This window comes from Equus asinus, chromosome 10 (genome assembly GCF_041296235.1).
Source record: "Equus asinus isolate D_3611 breed Donkey chromosome 10, EquAss-T2T_v2, whole genome shotgun sequence".
Lineage (NCBI taxonomy): Eukaryota > Metazoa > Chordata > Mammalia > Perissodactyla > Equidae > Equus > Equus asinus.
In genome coordinates, this window is record NC_091799.1 from 11412941 (window position 1) to 11428213 (window position 15273).

General features: G+C 64.1%; 2 protein-coding genes across 6 annotated transcripts; both read right to left on the bottom strand.

Moving 5' to 3' along the window:
• Positions 1 to 2621: 2621 nt before the first annotated feature.
• DNLZ (DNL-type zinc finger) lies at positions 2622 to 4954 on the bottom strand. The gene is made up of 3 exons (XM_044778395.2): positions 4719 to 4954; positions 3933 to 4072; positions 2622 to 2879 (listed from the first exon to the last, which is right to left on the bottom strand). The coding sequence occupies exons 1-3, from the start codon at positions 4917 to 4919 to the stop codon at positions 2711 to 2713; spliced, it is 510 nt and encodes a 169-aa protein (XP_044634330.1). The 5' UTR covers positions 4920 to 4954; the 3' UTR covers positions 2622 to 2710.
• Positions 4955 to 5130: 176 nt separating this feature from the next.
• Positions 5131 to 14906, bottom strand: CARD9 (caspase recruitment domain family member 9). 5 transcript variants are annotated; one of them, XR_006533008.2, is made up of 13 exons: positions 14750 to 14881; positions 13077 to 13341; positions 12520 to 12657; positions 11424 to 11728; positions 11089 to 11268; positions 10865 to 11008; positions 10405 to 10530; positions 8509 to 8700; positions 7988 to 8029; positions 7541 to 7589; positions 6081 to 6157; positions 5516 to 5729; positions 5131 to 5381 (listed from the first exon to the last, which is right to left on the bottom strand). XR_006533008.2 is itself a non-coding variant. In XM_014863807.3 (13 exons), the coding sequence occupies exons 2-13, from the start codon at positions 13258 to 13260 to the stop codon at positions 5282 to 5284; spliced, it is 1614 nt and encodes a 537-aa protein (XP_014719293.1). In that variant the 5' UTR covers positions 13261 to 13341; positions 14750 to 14906; the 3' UTR covers positions 5131 to 5281. The 5 variants fall into 5 exon arrangements, 4 of the variants coding, with proteins under 4 accessions (XP_014719293.1, XP_014719295.1, XP_070374460.1 ...); XM_014863807.3 differs by having other exon boundaries at positions 5516 to 5592; positions 14750 to 14906; XM_014863809.3 differs by having other exon boundaries at positions 5516 to 5592; positions 13077 to 13292; positions 14750 to 14900.
• Positions 14907 to 15273: the final 367 nt, after the last annotated feature.

Genomic DNA, 15273 nt, shown 5'->3' on the forward strand with positions numbered 1-15273 from the left:
CCCGGGCCACGCAAGGGCGTGGTCAGGCCGTGATGGCACTGGCTGGCCGCTGGGCAGCAGGTTGATTCCGTCCTCCTCCACTGTAGCAGGGCTGCCTTCATCCTACCTGGACTCCTACACCCCAGGCATGCCCTTGCCTTCCCGCTCCCAGTACTGCCAGCTGGCAGAGTGTGGCCCACCCACCCAGGACCCACCTGGGACCCGCTAGCCACCTTAGAGCAAGGCGGTGCCGCTGCCCAGTAAGCTCAATGAAACACTGTGGAGGTGCAGCTGAGGAAGCAGCTTGGGGACGACCCCCTGTGAATACGGACACCCAAAACCAGTAGCTGTCATAAGATGCTGTGTCCCCAGTAGGAGAAACGCCTGGTCTGGGAGCAAGGGAGGCAGACAGGCCGGCTCACATCAGTGACCCACTGTGCAGGGAGCCCCGCTGCCCCTGACTTGCCCCACACCGACCACAGGAGGCCGGGGAGCTGCTGGGGGGTGTGGGTGGCACTGGGGAGAGCTGGCCCAGGGGCAAAGTCTGTGGGCAGGGGCTGCAGGAGGCGGGCAGGGCACGCAGAAGGCGGCCATCGTTCCTCCTGACATGGAGAAGAAAAGGCAAGGGTGGGTGAGGGTGGGGCCCAACACGGAGGGGCCCTGAGCTCCCCAGGGAGCTGTCACTAGAGCCCCCGCCCCCCAGAGTTCTCAGTGCTCGGAGAAGCCTCCGCAGGACAGTAGCACTGGGCGCCACATCTGGGTTAGCACGCTAAAGGCTCTGAGAAGTCCTGCAGGAAGAAGTAGCTTAGTGTCCTCTGACCCATCCACGCCTCTCTCTGTCTCCGGAAATGCCACTGTGGGATACGGGAGGTTGGCCCAGATGTGCGACTCCCTAATTTGACCCTTTGGAGAGGGTCCTGGACTGGGGCTGGGGGAGGAAAGATAGTGATGGGGGGGGTTGTGCAGAAACCAGAGGCGGCTTGGAGACAGGGAGTAGAGAACAGCAGAAGCCTGGAGGTGGCCACGTGTTCTAAAAGGCAGGTTTTCTTGTTCAGGTGTGGTGAGGCCAACAGCTCAGGACAGGGCTGAAACGACAGTCAGTGATACTCGAAGATCCAAGAGGAGGGGCACGCCACGCTGCAGGGACCACTCGGGGAAGCAACGGGGTGGGGTGGGAGGCGGGCGAGGGGAGGTTCCTGCGGGAAGGGCAGGCAGAGGCAGCGGGCCTCCAGGCGTTGGGGCTGCCCCTAGTCTGGTACCCGGCCCTGGGGTGCACCCACAGGCAAGCCTTTTACTATCTCTAGGAACCCTCTAACCTGGGAGGGGCCGGCCCAGCCCAGCTATCTAAGCCTCAGAGACAAGAAAGCAAAGGACACAGTCAACACACACGGCTGCCCCCGGGTCTCAGTTTCCCCATCCACAGAGGGAGGCCTTGGCCTGGGCGGCCCTCCTAGGTCTAGCTCAGCACTCTCAGCCCCCTGGGCCTCCACAAATTCTGGTCCCAACCCTCTGGAGGCAGGGAGGCAGCCAGGCCAAGGCCCAGTGCCACCCCCTCGGTGCCCCTGCGGAGGAGCAGGCCCAGGGCTGACTCAGCCCCTAAAATGACGACAGTCCCCACAAAAGGCACAGGAGGCTCTGGGTGGGAGTAATAGAGGGTTGTTTGCCAAGAGGAGGACAGGGGGTAATCGAGTCAAAGCTCGACCTGCCAACGCCCCGGAGAACAACGCTGACACTCCGAGTGCCGACACGGGGCGGTGATCAGGAGCTCGGATCCTGCCAGCACCCCACGGGACTGTGGCTGCTGATTCATGCTGAAGGTCACACAGCCCAGAACACTCCTGGAAATAAACTCGCTTTCATAAACACAGGAACATCCTGAGAAGGCAGTCAAACAAGGCTGGGAGACAAATCGCACGCCCCAGGGCTGGGGGCGCACCTGAGGGGTACTTGGCCCCCCCGCCCGTCAGACAGCAGCCCCAGCGCCCACTCCCCTCCCCACCATGGCCGCCGGGCCTGCCTGTGGCAAGGAGGGCAACGCGGACTGCTAACTTTGTTTGGCCAGTGGCCAAGGGTCAGGGCTGAGGTCAGCACTGGCTCCCCAGCGCTGTCGAGAGGGCATGCAGGGGACAGCAGGTGGCACAAGAGGAAGGAGAATCTGTGGGGCTTCCCTGCGTCTGGCCAGAGGGGTGGCATCAGCACCCCTGCGGGTCCAGGAGGGCCCAGGGAACAGTGACTAACTGGCCATCCTCTCCAGGCTTCTCCCCTGAGCCAGCAAGACTGCGGCATGACTGAGCCACCCCGTGCCTGTCCTGAGTCTTCTCTTCCACCTGTACACCTGACAGGGTGACACCGTGAGCATCTTCATCTGCAGATGGGAAGGCAGAGGCTCAGAGAGGCAAAGTGACCTGCCCCAGACCACAAAGTCACAGCCAGGAGGGGCTCAGACTCCACGTCCAGCCCCTTCCCACTTAGACATGGCCTGCATCACGCAAGTACAAGGGTGATTCCTCTGTGCAGGGTGACAGTGGTGGGCGGGGGTCCTGCAGCTGCAGAAGGCCCCAGCCAGCAGCCCCTGGAGGGAGTTCCTGTGAGTTATTCTGACTCCGGAACGAGCGACAACAGGAGCTCCAGACCCCAGCACCTGCAAGCAATGTCTGTTTATTGATAGAAAACAGTCCAAGTACAGAGAGGCCCACGGCTGAAGCATCCTTCTCAAAGGCAGAAGGTGGGGTCAGCTGGGCTCTGTCTTGCCAGAGTGGGTGGCATCCTGGTCCTCATCCCCTTCTGGAGCAGCAGTGGATTTGGGGGCCCCTGCAGCCTCTAACACCAGCTCCAGGGACCCCTCACTGGCCACTCGGCAAACCTTCTCCCCTCTGGCAGCCAGGATTTCTTCAATATTCCTGAGAGAGAGGGAGGCACCGTGACACTCCGGGCCCCAAGCCTGTCTTGCACCTTGGTCCCTCGAGAGCATCCCAAGGCCAGACTGGAGTCAAGAGCATGGGTCACTGCACTGGTGTGGCATCAGGGCCACTTCATGCTGACCCCGTGGAACCTTCTCCACAGCTCCCAGAGGCAGCTGCTATGACCGTCCCACTCTCAGGGAGAACTCTCAGGGAGCTGCCCAGGGCCACCAAGCCAGGAGGCTCCTGACCACCACCCTGCTCTGCTCTCCATGAGGGTGAGGCTGACCCTGCAGGCCCAGGGTCACCCCATCCCGAAGGCTGGTATGGTCAACCAGGCATCAGCAGAGGACGAGAAAGTGACACACTAGGATCCCTGCCCTGTAGCAGGCACTGGAGAAATCCTTGTAGGGTGAAGGAAGGACCCATAAGATGAGAGGGAGTCATTGCTTTAAGAGTCAATGTGGGGTCCAGCCCATGGCCGAGTGGTTAAGTTCATGCTCCGCTTCGGCAGCCTGGGGTTTTGCTGGTTCTGATCCTGGGCACGGACATGGTGCCGCTCATCAAGCCACACTGAGGCAGCATCCCACATGCCACAACTAGAAGGACCCATAACTAAAACATACAACTATGTACCAGGGGGGCTTTGGGGAGAAAAAGGAAAAATAAAATCTTTAAAAAAAAAAAAAAAAAGTCAATCTGGTCTGATCCCCTCACTTTAGGGGAGGCCCAAGGCCCTGATATGATTCAGGGGCTGCCTGCCCTGAAGGATGTCAGTGAGGGTGGAGGTCAGGCAGTGGAGCAGGGCCAAAGGGCAGAGGACTTGGCAGATAAAAACATGCTTGGGCATCCTTACACCAAGAAGTTATCTGTGGTGTATCTGAAATCGAAATGTGAATGCCCTCCTGTACTGTTAAAGGTGGAGGGATGGATTCTGTAAACCTCATCAGGAAGGGTGCCCAAGGGAGGCTGCATGAGGCCTCTGACCCAAGAACCACCAGGCCAGCCCTGCCACACAGGCCCCCATGCCCGACCCCACCCAAGTGGCCTCACCTCTTCCCATCCAGATCGGAGAACCAGCCCAGGTTGTCGGCGATGATGTGGTGGTTCTGGCAGCCAGGGCAGGTCACAATGACCACACCCTGGTGATAGGCTAACTTGGAGATGCGCTTGGAGGACCGAGTCCCACAGACCTGGCAGAGAAGCCCCGCAGGTGAGGCGGAGCACCTGGCCTGGCCCCGCCCCCTGGAAATCCCCGCCCACTCTGAGGACTAGCTCCACCCGAGGACAGGGCCAGCCCTCTCCCTGAAGAGCCTGTCCCCAGAGGGATAAGCCACCCCTCCCCAAGAGCCTCTCCTGCCCCTCGCCTGGAAGGGCCTGCCCCTGAGGGAGAGCCCCACCTCCTGGAGATAGCCCTGCCCGCCAGGAAACAGCTCCATCCCGCTCCGCGAAGGCCCCGCCCCTGAACATAGCCCCACCCCTCTCAGGGGAAGGCCCCGCCCCAGATGAAATAGCCCCACCCCTCTCCAGGGACGGGCCCCCCCCGAGGGAATAGCTCCACCCCCTGACGGCAGGCCACGCCCCCGGGGAAATAGCCCCACCCCTCTGCCAGAAGGTCCCGCCTCCTGGAAATAGCCCCCGCTCCCGGGGATACCCCCCGCCCCTCTCCCGGAAGAACCCGCACACTGGTGTAGCCCCGCCTCCTAGGAGATAGCACCACCCATCTCCTGGAAAGCCCCGCCCCCTGCGGGTAGCCCCGCCCCGCGAACAGGCCGCCTCCGCCCGCAGCGCCATCCAGCGCCAGGGGCGGGCCCGGCCTCGCCCGCGCCGCGCGCCCACCTTGCAGGTGTAGACGAGCTGGTAGTGCGCCGCCCCGGGCCCCGGATCGGAGCTCCAGCGCCGCCAGTCCCAGCCCCAGGCCCGTCTTCTCCCCGCGGCCTCCGGGCGGGCCCCGCGCCCCCACAGCCGCCTCAGGCCCGGCCCCCGGGGCCGCGCCTGGCTCCACAGCGTCGGCACGAGGCGCAGCGCCGCCCGCAGCATCCCGCCCGCCGGCGCCTGCCGCCCCGCCCCCCGCCCCGCCCCCCGCCCCGCCCCCGCCGCCGAGGCCGCGGCGCCGCCATCTTGGACGCGGGCACGCGGCGGAAGCGGCTCTCCTCGGCTTCCGGCGCCGGCGGGCCGGCCGCGCTCTGCTGCCCCCGGCGGCGGGCGGTGCGCTGGGGCTGCGGGCGGGGATGGAAGGAGCGCGCTGGAGGAGGCCGTCGGAGGCGGCGGTGCCGGGACCGACCGCGGTCGTTTATTACAGAGCTGTATTGCTAACACGCGGCGAGGGCTGCAGTACAGAGGGATAGAGCGCGCCGGGCAGAGTCCGGGGCGGGGCGGGGCGGCGCGCCCCCACGGGCCGGCTAGGAGCCCTCGGTGTCCGTGTTGTCGCTGCCCGTGGTGTTCTCCCAGTCCACCTCCCCCTGTCTCCAGCCGTGCTGCATCTTCCTGAGCGCGCGCTTCCTGCGGAGACGCCGACGCCTCGGTGTGTGCGGGTGTCCGCGGGTTTGGGGGGCTGTGACCCCTCATCCCCTCCCGGCCGGCCTCTCCCCACCGGGCCCCGCATCTGCCCGGGCTGCCCGCCGCCTGCTGCCCACCTGCGGTAGTTCTCGAAGCTCTCCTTGAGGCGCCGCCGCTCCTTCTCGGGGGGCTCTCCGCTGCTCCTGCCCGCGTCCTGGGAAGGGCGAGGCTCAGGCTCCGGCCAGGGCGGGAGAGCCCACCCCCGCCCCTGGGGCTGCAAACGGGGGCGTCGGGCCGGGAGCCCACAGCCCCGGCTCAGCTCAGCGCGCAGACGAGCTCGCCATCGGCGTCCTGCGTGCACCGAGGGGAGCGGATGACAAGACAGGCCCAGGACGCCTGGGACTGGGCTCCCGGCCAAAGTTCCTGCTACTACAGCGCCGAGGCCGCCCCTTTGCAGTCGGGACTCCCAAGCAGTGGACAGCAAGACAGGCTTCCATGGCTGCCTCACCCCCTGCCCTTGCAGGGCCTTTGCCGGCTGCTTTGTCCAGGAAGGGAGGGGCTCACCTTGGTCTTCCAAACACTGCTCCTCAAGAGCCGGTGGGCCAAGACCCTTGTGATCACCTCCCAGGCATCCAGGTGTAGGAGTCAGTCTCCCTGTGATCAGGGCACCCCAGGGCTTCAGGGACCCCAGGGCAGCCTTACCTTGGGGGTCAGTGAAAGCCGCTCCTTTTGCAGGGCTGCAAAGGGCTCCTCTGGGCTCTCCCGGTCTGCCGGGCCGCCTGGAAAGGAGAGTTGTGCCTGTGGGTCTTGCCCAGCTGCAGGGACCACGCTCAGCACCTGGTGGCTGACCCCCTCACCTCTTCACCCCTGACCTTGCCGGGCCAGTCCTGCACCATCTCCCAGGTCCTCACTTGGACCCTACGTTGTATAGACAAGGGGACTAGGGCTCAGGGACATCACTTCCCACTCCTCGCTCCCAGGGGAGGCCCTCTGGGACAGGCAGCAGGTCCCTTTGCTCCCACCATCAACCTCCCCTCCTGAGCACACGGCTCGGCCTCTCCTAGGTGGGGGCTGGGGTGCTCCAGCAGTTGGGAGCAGAACATTCCAGACTGCTGGGCCCCTTCAGAATTTGTCAGGGCCTGGACGGGCCCAGGGCGCGGGACCCTTGGGCAGAGGTGCTCTGATGGGCTGGCTCCCCTAAACTGTCCATGAGGGGGACTATGGACATTGTGGCGGGAGAGGCCAGGCCCAGGGCTCTTCCTGGAGCTGATGCCTTCCCTTCTCCTCGACCTCCGGCCCTGAAGCCTACCCGGCTCCTGCGGGGCCACTGCAGCCATGCTAACCTGATCCTCCGGGGGCTCTGCTAACCTGACCGTCGGGGTGCTCAGCAGCCTGGAGTCTCTGGATTTCTCCATCTGCTGCCTCTGCTTCCTCTTTTGCCCCCCTTTAGAAGCTTGGGTCAGGTCTGACTCTGAGGAAGTCTGTCTGGCTTCCCACGCAGCCTTTGTGGTGGGCCCCCCACGCCCAGCAGAGGGTCTTCCGGACTTCCTGCCTGACGCCTGCCTTCAGAGCAGCCCCTGACCCTTGTCGCCCCCTTGGGGTCATCTCCTGGCCGCCCTGCCCACCCCAGCCCCATCCCCAGGCAGGCAGAGGGGTCTTGTCCTGCCACGCGAAGCCTGCGCGCCCCGTGCCCCTGAAGCTGTGCCTCCTTCCCGTTGTGCTCGTACTCCCTAGCCTGGCACACCTGGGCATTGGCCGACTGCCCCTTCCCCTGCTCCCTGCTCCCTGCTGTCTACCCCTGAGAAAGCTTGGGGAGGGCAGGATGCCTCAACTCTGCGTTCCTGGGGCCCAGGGTGGTTTGTGATGAGGGGACGTGTTCTCAAGGTCAGAGCTGGGTCACTGACCCTGCACTCTTGGGCCCTGGGTTCAAGTGGAGCTTTCACTTGCTCACTAGGGGGACTTTGGGGGGTTACTTATCGCTCTGAGCCTCAGTATCCCCCTCTGTAAAGTGGGGTTGTGCGGGTCAGTGGCACAGGGCTGGGGCACACATCACCAGGCACGAGCCACACGGCTGTGTGCGCCAAGGGTCAGCGCTAGTACCAGCGTGGGGCGACAAGGAGGCCGGGCCAGATTCCTCCGTGACAGGCCGCTCCCCTCCTCACCTTTGTCCGAGAGCTGGGCGTCCTCCTCCAGATCCCGGGGCAGCGAGAGCTTCCAAAGAGAGCGAGGGCACCGGTTAGCTCACCACCCCTCCCGGGATGGGACCGAACCAGCTGTGCGCCCACCCCTGCTGCGCATCTGTGGCTGGAGATTCACGGGAAATTCTGCTGCCCAACCCCGCCAGAAGCCCGACAAGAAGGCTCCCGCCACCAGGGTGTGTCTTGCCCTGAGCACCCAGAGGCCTTGGCTGCGCCAGCTGCCCTCTCCTCTGTCTGGCGGAGCGTTGGGAGGAGGAGGGACGGCCCACCTACCAGCTCACCAGAGCCGGCAGCAGGTGGCTGAGCTTCTGGCACTTTCAAGGGACATGTGTGGGGTTGTGGTCTGACAGAGGCTGCAGCTGGGCCCCTGGGTGAGGCCAGCCCTGTGCCCACCCCAGGGGGCACACTCACCTCCTGGGAGTTCCTGGGTGAGCTGTCCTCCAGGTCGGAGCTCTGTGGTCACAGAAGAGGAGTTGGTCAACAGGCTGTGGGGCAACCAAGCTGCCCCCAGGCATGGGGTGGGTGGGGCATGGGGGGCCACGGTGCCGGGTCCTCCAGGGAGGCCCCTCTCCAGACCACGGCTGGTCGTGGTCCCTGCCCAGAAGGCCCCTCATTCCCATTCAGCACACCCAGAGCACCTGCCAGGCTGATTCTGCCACATCCTGCGACCCCCACCAGGAGGGGTCCGTCAGGAGGAGCCAGCCTTTCAGAGGAGGGAGGGGCTCAAGAGGGTCTGGGGACCTGCCAGGGCCACCAGCAGAGCTGTGGCCGAACCAGGCCAAGACTGGGGCTATCGGTGGCCCCTCCTCTGGGCTTTGGGGTCTCGGGACACATCTGATCCCAAGTGGCCACACCCTCACATCCCACAGCAGCAGGGCCGTGGCTCTGACCGATTGACACCACAGAGGTCCCCAGCCCCCAGGGAGGCCCACCAGGACGAGCATCTCCAGCTGCTGCTGCTTGAGCCTGCCCTCCGCGGCCAGCAGCTGGCCCTCGCACTGGAACAGCTGCAGCTGCAGCTCGTCGGCCTTCTCGCCCAGCTCCCGCACCCGCTTCCGCAGCCCGTCCTTCTCCTGCAGGCTCCGGGCGTGCTGCGTGTGCAGCTCCTCCCGCGTCGTGATGGCCTGTGGGGACAGCGCAGGGAAGGCGTGGCCGGGCACCTGGGCGGCCCTCAGTGGGGATCCCTGCAGAGCGCACCCCAGCACTTTCATTTCTCCCTTCAGGCTCTCACTTCTCAGGACGGCCCACCCGACTTCTAGCAACAGTCCCAGCAGGACTTCCAGCAACCAGCCGGCCAGCGCTGGCCTCTTCCTCTTTCCTCTCCGGGGGCATAAATGTTTGGGGGACTGTGAACGTTTAACACTCATGATGGGAAGTGTAGATAGTTCGGAGAATATGAAGAAAACGAGGATGTCCCCAATTGACCCTCAGAGTCATCCCTACTGACCCGGTGTCCTTTCTTCCACCCCCGTGTGGACACTCAGCACATGCTTACACCCCCACATGTGGGTTTTATAAATATGGGGTGTGGCTTGACATCAAGAACATGACTGTTGACGGCTGTGTAATATTATTTAAAATGATGGGGCTGGCCTGGTGGCGCAGTGGTTAAGTGCGCATGTTCTGCTTTGGCTGCCCAGGGTTCGCCGGTTCAGATCCTAGGTGCGGACATGGCACCACTTGGCAACCATGCTGTGGTAGGCATCCCACATATAAAGTAGAAGATGGGCACAGATGTTAGCTCAGGGCTAATCTTCCTCAAAAAAAAAAAATAAATTAAATTAAATAAAACGAATGCACGGCTGCTTCTCATGCCCGCCCCCTGGGGACAGAGAGATGTGAGAGACTGAACACACACGGCCAGGCCACAAGTAAGGACAGGACTCGGACCTGCACCCTGCCGCAGCCAGCCAGGAGGCTAGCCTGTTACCTACGGTGACCAGCCTGGGAGGCAGCGGCTGTCAGACATGCAAGCAGCTGGCTGCTGTCTCTAAAACAACCCAGGAAGCTAGACCAGCGGCCCAAAACAGCCAGGCCTGTCCCTGCCTCCGGCTCAGGACCAACATGAGAAATCCTAGCACTCCAGCTGTTCCCCGCTCCCCCGCTGCAGCCTCCAGGGCCACCTGGGCCTGCCTTGCTGACTAAGGCTCCACACTGCTCTGCCTGCCCTGCTCACAGGTGCTTCTCCAGGCCTCCCTACGGTCCTCAGCCCGAGATCGGCGCCCACACCCCTTGCTTTCTCTGCGTTACTGTTGTTCCCCTGAAGAGGTTTCCGGAAGTGGAACTGCTGGGTTAAAAGGAATCTCTGTTTTAAGGCTCCTGATAGGTCGCTAATTACCCTGCAGGATGTGGCTGATGCACCAACCGTGATGGGTTAGAAGGGACTCCAGCGACGTGCTGGGAAACAGTGAGGCGGATGCAGCCCCACGCGGGATGCTGCCTCCCCTTCATGAGGACGCGGCCCACCAGGGCACCCTCGGGTTTTTAAGTTAAAAAAGCTATTTACAAGACAAAACAGAAAGCTTCCATTTTTCTAAAACAAAAACAAAATATATGTGTATATTGAGAAATGTCCGGAAGTTCCCGCGGAAGGTGGAGTGTGGTTCTCCTGGCAGCAGGCTATGGTGGAGGCGGGAGAGAGGGGGGGTCAACTTTGTTACTGTTCACATTTTTAAATGAGTACATAGTGCTTCTGTCACTTAAAAACCGCTCTGACAACTGTCCCCTCAGGGGCTCCGCTGGCGGCCCACACGGGTGTGAGGACGGCCCCTCCTACACCCTCACCTGGGGCAGGAGTTCTTTGCTGGCGTGCGGGTGGTGAGGCCTACCTGGTCCCGCTCGATGGCGACCTCCTCCATCTGCTGCAGGATGGCCTCGATGCGGTCCTTGTACATCTTGGAGTCCTTCCGCAGGGCCAGGCACTGAAGCTCAAACATCTCCTTCTCCTCCATGCACTGCGGGAGACGGCAGCTAGCCCCACCGCCCGCGGCCCCCGGACTGGACCCCAGTCAGGCCCAGCTGGGACGAGGGGGAGGCTGTCCGAGCCCCTAGGTCTCTGCAAGCCCTGAGCTTCCAGACCGAAGGCTGGCCCTGACCATCCCGGGGGAGCAAGGGCAGGAGTTGGGTGAGGGAGCCAGCCCTACGCTGCCAGGACGGGGCGCGGTAGGGATGTTGAGCTGAGAGCCGAGCACCCCCCAGGTCCCCGGCACTGTGTGGGCACAGGGCAGTCCTCAGCCCACCCAGCCAGCTTGGCCCCAGACCTGGCGTCAGCCTGCCCCAGCTGCATACCCGGGCGCGCAGGGCCTCAGCCTGGCGCAGGTCCTTGCGCAGGGAGAAGATGGTGCTGGCCTGCTCCTGGTGGTCCCGAAGCGCCTGCCTCCAATCTTCCTCCAGCACCTGGATGTAGGGGCTGCCCCTGTCTGGCTTCCCCTCCTGCGGGCAGCAAAGGGAAGAGGGTGGCAGGGCAGCGGCCTGGCTGGGGGAGGCCCACCTGCCCCGCCGGCCGGCCCCACCTGGACAGAGGCCTCCAGCTCCTGCACCCGGGCCTGCAGGAGGGCCTTCTCCTGCTGCAGCTCCCACAGCAGCTCCTGGCTGGGCCGCTGCTCCATGGCGTGCCTGAGCTTCAGTGTGTGCTTGCGCTCCACCTTGCAGTCATCCTCCGCCTTCATGAGGCTGTGCTTGAGCCGGTCGATCTGCGGGATGAGCCTGTCGGCTGCCTGCCTTGACCCACTGCCCCGCCTACAGCACCCACCAGGCCCTCTCTGCAGGACGGAGTCTCGGGGCCACGCAACTTGGCCAGGACACCTCTGCAGGACCCACCCCCGAGCCCCATGGAGCGGGAGGGCACCTCCAGCTGCAGGTCTCGGTTGCGCATGAGCGCGGCGCCCTTCTCCTCGCTCTGGCGGGCCAGGCGCAGGGCCAGGTCGTAGTTCTCGTCCTTGCAGCGCTTGAGCTCCCGGCTGCCGGCCTCGCACTCCTCCTTGAGCCTCTGCACACGCTCCTGGTGCTTGCGCAGCAGGCTGTCCTTCACCCGCAGCTCCTTGATGAAGTCGTCCTTGGAGCTCAGCAGCGCCGTCAGGTCCTGCACCTTCTTTTGCAGCTTCATCACCTCGCTCATCAGCAGCTGTGTCAGGCCCGACTCCCCAGACGCGTCTGCACACCGGGCCATGGTCAGACCGTCCCCCTGTCCCCCACTGCCACCCCACCCTGTCGCCTCTCAGGGCCCTGGACCTGAGGAGCAGCAACTTGTGGCTCCAGGGGACGTGGAGCCCAGCTGAGGGGTCAGTTCCAAGTTGCTGCTGCTCCTCTTTGAGGTAATGGACTGAGATGCTGACTCACCTCCCTGGTCCCTGTCCCAGTCACCACCCCAGGACAGGGGACAGCCAAGGGGCCAGGCACCTGCCCCTCTTTGTCTAATTTTATCATCTTGATTGAGAGGCGAGAGGACACGACTCCAGGCCAGGAGAGCCTCCCCTTGCCACTGCCAGGAGCAGCAGGCCCCATCCTCTCAGGGCCGCCGGCTGTGGCCGGGGGACAGGGCAAGGGGCTTTGCCGGATGGGATGGTCTTCTGGGCAGGAGGGGCTCCGACCTGTGAGTTGGCCTGCTCACCTGCACCTCCCACCTGCTGCCCCTCCAGAGGCCGGGTCCCCCTTTCCTCTGGCCTCTGCTCCCATCACAAGTGTTAGGAGAAGAAGGTGGGAGGGGAGTGACAACAAGCCCTGCCCCCATGCAGGCTCCCTGCCCACACATGGCTCATGCGTGCTGGCTCCCTGCCCATGCACGGCTCACGTGTTTTCCTTCATCCCAACTTACCCATCAGGAGCCCAGAGAGGAAGGGCCTGCTGCACCGCCGCCATGCCGCCCCCCATACTGACCCCCACTCTTCCATCCTGACGCTGTGCCCCCACATCCCCCACCCCCATGCCTGGTGTCCCCTCCTCACCAATGATCATGGAGAAGACGCGGGTGGGCTCCTTGCCCGTGACCTTCTTGTACAGCTGCGGGTAGTAGAGCTCCAGGCTCTCGAGGAAGGCCACGTAGCCCTTGTGGCCAGTCCGTTGCAGGATGTCCAGGAGCACGCCTGCCACCCAGAGAGGCCTGGCTGGGACCTGGCATTGGCGTCCCGGGACACGCAGAGGTGCTCTGGGTGGAGGGGTAAGGCCATGCGGCTCCTGCCAGGTCAGGCCATAGCCAAATGGGTCTGGGACACGGACAGCCCCGCGGGCTGGGTCCTGGGCCTGGGTCCAAGTGCTGCCTGCCACCCCTTGGCTCTCCCAGGGCGCTCAGCTGGGCATGGAGGCGCCATGGCCCCAGGCAGACGGGGAGGGGTTCAGGGGTGCTGGGGGTTCCATTCACATGCCCACAGTTGGGGTTGGGGTGTACTCCAAGGCAGGGGCACAGGGGCTTGGCCTGCTGGGGACAAGGGTAGGGGACAGAGCCCACAGCCACTTCTGGGCGGGCTCCTGGCCAGCTGGAGGGTGCGGTGGGGGCAGCACTGACCCACTTTGCGCTTGCGGATGACCAGGTTGGGGTCACTGAGCACCTGCTCCTCGTCGTCAGGGTTCAGGACCTTGCACTGCCTCAGGTAGGGCGTGATGCGCGAGGGGTCGATGACCGAGATGAGCTTCACCCGGAAGCCCTCCAGGGTGCTCCAGCACTCGTCCTCGTTCTCATAGTCCGACATGGCACTGGGGCGGCTGGAGTCGGGGAGGGCAGCTGGGCAGGACACCACTGGCTGAGCCGTCAGCCAAGCCGGGATGCAGGCCTGCCACCACAGTGCCGGGCCAGGAACTCAGGCGAGGGGTGTTTGCGAGAAGTGTGCAGCCTCACCCCTGCCCTCTTGTCTCGGCAACCAAGAAGGGGAGGTAGCCCATCTGCTGGCCGACAGCCGTCCTTGGCCTCACTTGGGCCCTGCTCCAGCCCCTCCGGCTACCCTGGGCTTTCTTTCTCCCAAGTCACCCCGATAAGCATGGGGGAAGGTGTGGAGACCTGGAACACCCCCTGCACCATGGCCCTCCTCTGGTCTCTGCCCCCCTGGACACCCCTAAAGTATTGTGGGGCTGGCAGAGATGTGCCTCTCACCCTTGGAGGCGACGGGGCAGCAGGAGACGTTTATGTTGCTGCTGCCCACTGGCACGACCTCCCTGGCGGGTGTGGGGAGGGAGTCTGCAGTCTCCGGCTGGCCAGTGCCCAGGCTGGGGCAAGAAGCGTGTCGGCAAGCGGCCCTCCCACCTGCGCAGCACCAGGCTGAGCTGCGTAGGGCTTCCTCATTCCCCAGCTTAGCACCCGCTCACGTCCAGCCCCAGCCCCTCCTCTCCTTCCGCGGCCGCCTGGTGATGCAATAGCCACCCAGCAGCTGCCCGGGGCTGGCAGGCTGCGAGTCAGGCTCAGCGGCACAGTGCCTTCAAGAAGGGTGACTGACTGCCCACAGGAGGGCCAGGGCCCGGGAACACGGGGAGGGGCTGGCTGTGTCGCCCACAGCTGACCTGGAATGCTGCTTGGGCACCTTCTCCAGGCGCTCAGGTCCTGGGAACCCGCCATCTCCGGCTCCTCTCCCCTGTCCCTGGACGGTCAAGCCACCTTCTGGCCCTCTGATGCGGGGACCATCTATGTTGGGACCACCCACTGCTGCTCCCTTCTACCAGCGTGTGGGAACTGCTCTCTCCAGGGCCTGGCCAAGCCAGGTGGTCATGCCTCCTCCGGGCAGTGGGGACAGACCCTGAGCTGGCCACTTCAGCCAGCCTTTAGCCATGTGGGAAACGCCGTTTCCAGCCCACAGGAATGAGAACAGGGTCCTAGAGGCGTGGGTGGCAGCAGGCCTGGCCTTGGAGGAGTTCCTCCAGCTTCCCGCTGTGCTTGGCCATCCCGTCCAGCCCAGCGACAGACAGGCGTGGAATAAAGACACCAGCAACCTGGTGGATGGTCCTGGGAACTTTCGGCCTGTTCCCACCTTTCTAGCCTAAAATCCACGGGTCCCACATCTGATGCCCTGCTGCTAATTCCCCTGAGATGAACCAGCAGGTCCCGGTGGCCATGAAGGGGGACAGGGCAGAAGAGTTGAGGCCACTTGGTGCCCTCCTGGGGTATCTGCTCCAGGACCCTGCTCCCTGCCCCAGCAGAGAGCCACAGCACCTTCCTAGTCACCTTACAGAAAGGGCCCCAGACCAGCCTACCTCAGCGCTCGAGGGGGCACCTGTGCAGCTGGACGCTGGCCAGCCCGGGCCACCCCGATTCAATGAGCCACAGGAGTTGCTGCTGGAGGGAGGGTGGAGGCCGGGAGGAAAGCCTGTGCACTTCCTGATGGTTCTGGGTAACTCCTCAGAGGCCTGGCTGGTCCTCCCGGAGGGGGACAGTCCCTGGTGGCTGCCTTCTGATTCGCCCAGCCAGGGTGGCCTGGGAGGCGGGGCAGAGGGAAGTGGAAGTTGGCTGCTCTCAGAGGAAAGCTGCTTGGAGCCCTCCCAGCCTGCCCAGCAGCCGGGGTCCTGGGCCTGCCCTGGAGGCCCAGCCCTGGCACCCTGCACAGTGAAAGTGCGAGTAAGGGCCCACCGGGGGCTGGGTGACACCAATCCACTGTCTAGTCTGCTTTGGCTGGGACACCCAACGGCTGCAGTGTGGTGTCCAAAGAGGGCATGGGGCTGGGGAGCCTGCTGCCACCTGCAAGAGGCCATGGGCGCTGGCCACACTTGCCCCACATGGC

Bases quoted from the DNA above. Each gene is read 5' to 3' on its own strand.
- DNLZ (XM_044778395.2), bottom strand. From the start codon at position 4,919: ATGCTGCGGGCGGCGCTGCGCCTCGTGCCGACGCTGTGGAGCCAGGCG. The intron at 4,073-4,718 runs GTGGGCGCGCGG...CTTCTCTGCCAG, and splicing joins AGCTCGTCTACACCTGCAAG to GTCTGTGGGACTCGGTCCTC. The intron at 2,880-3,932 runs GTGAGGCCACTT...CCTCTCTCTCAG, and splicing joins TCCGATCTGGATGGGAAGAG to GAATATTGAAGAAATCCTGG.
- CARD9 (XM_014863807.3), bottom strand. From the start codon at position 13,260: ATGTCGGACTATGAGAACGAGGACGAGTGCTGGAGCACCCTGGAGGGC. The intron at 11,009-11,088 runs GTGGGGCCGGCC...TGCTGCCCGCAG, and splicing joins AGCTGGAGGCCTCTGTCCAG to GAGGGGAAGCCAGACAGGGG. The intron at 7,590-7,987 runs GTGAGTGTGCCC...TCTCTTTGGAAG, and splicing joins CACCCAGGAACTCCCAGGAG to CTCTCGCTGCCCCGGGATCT.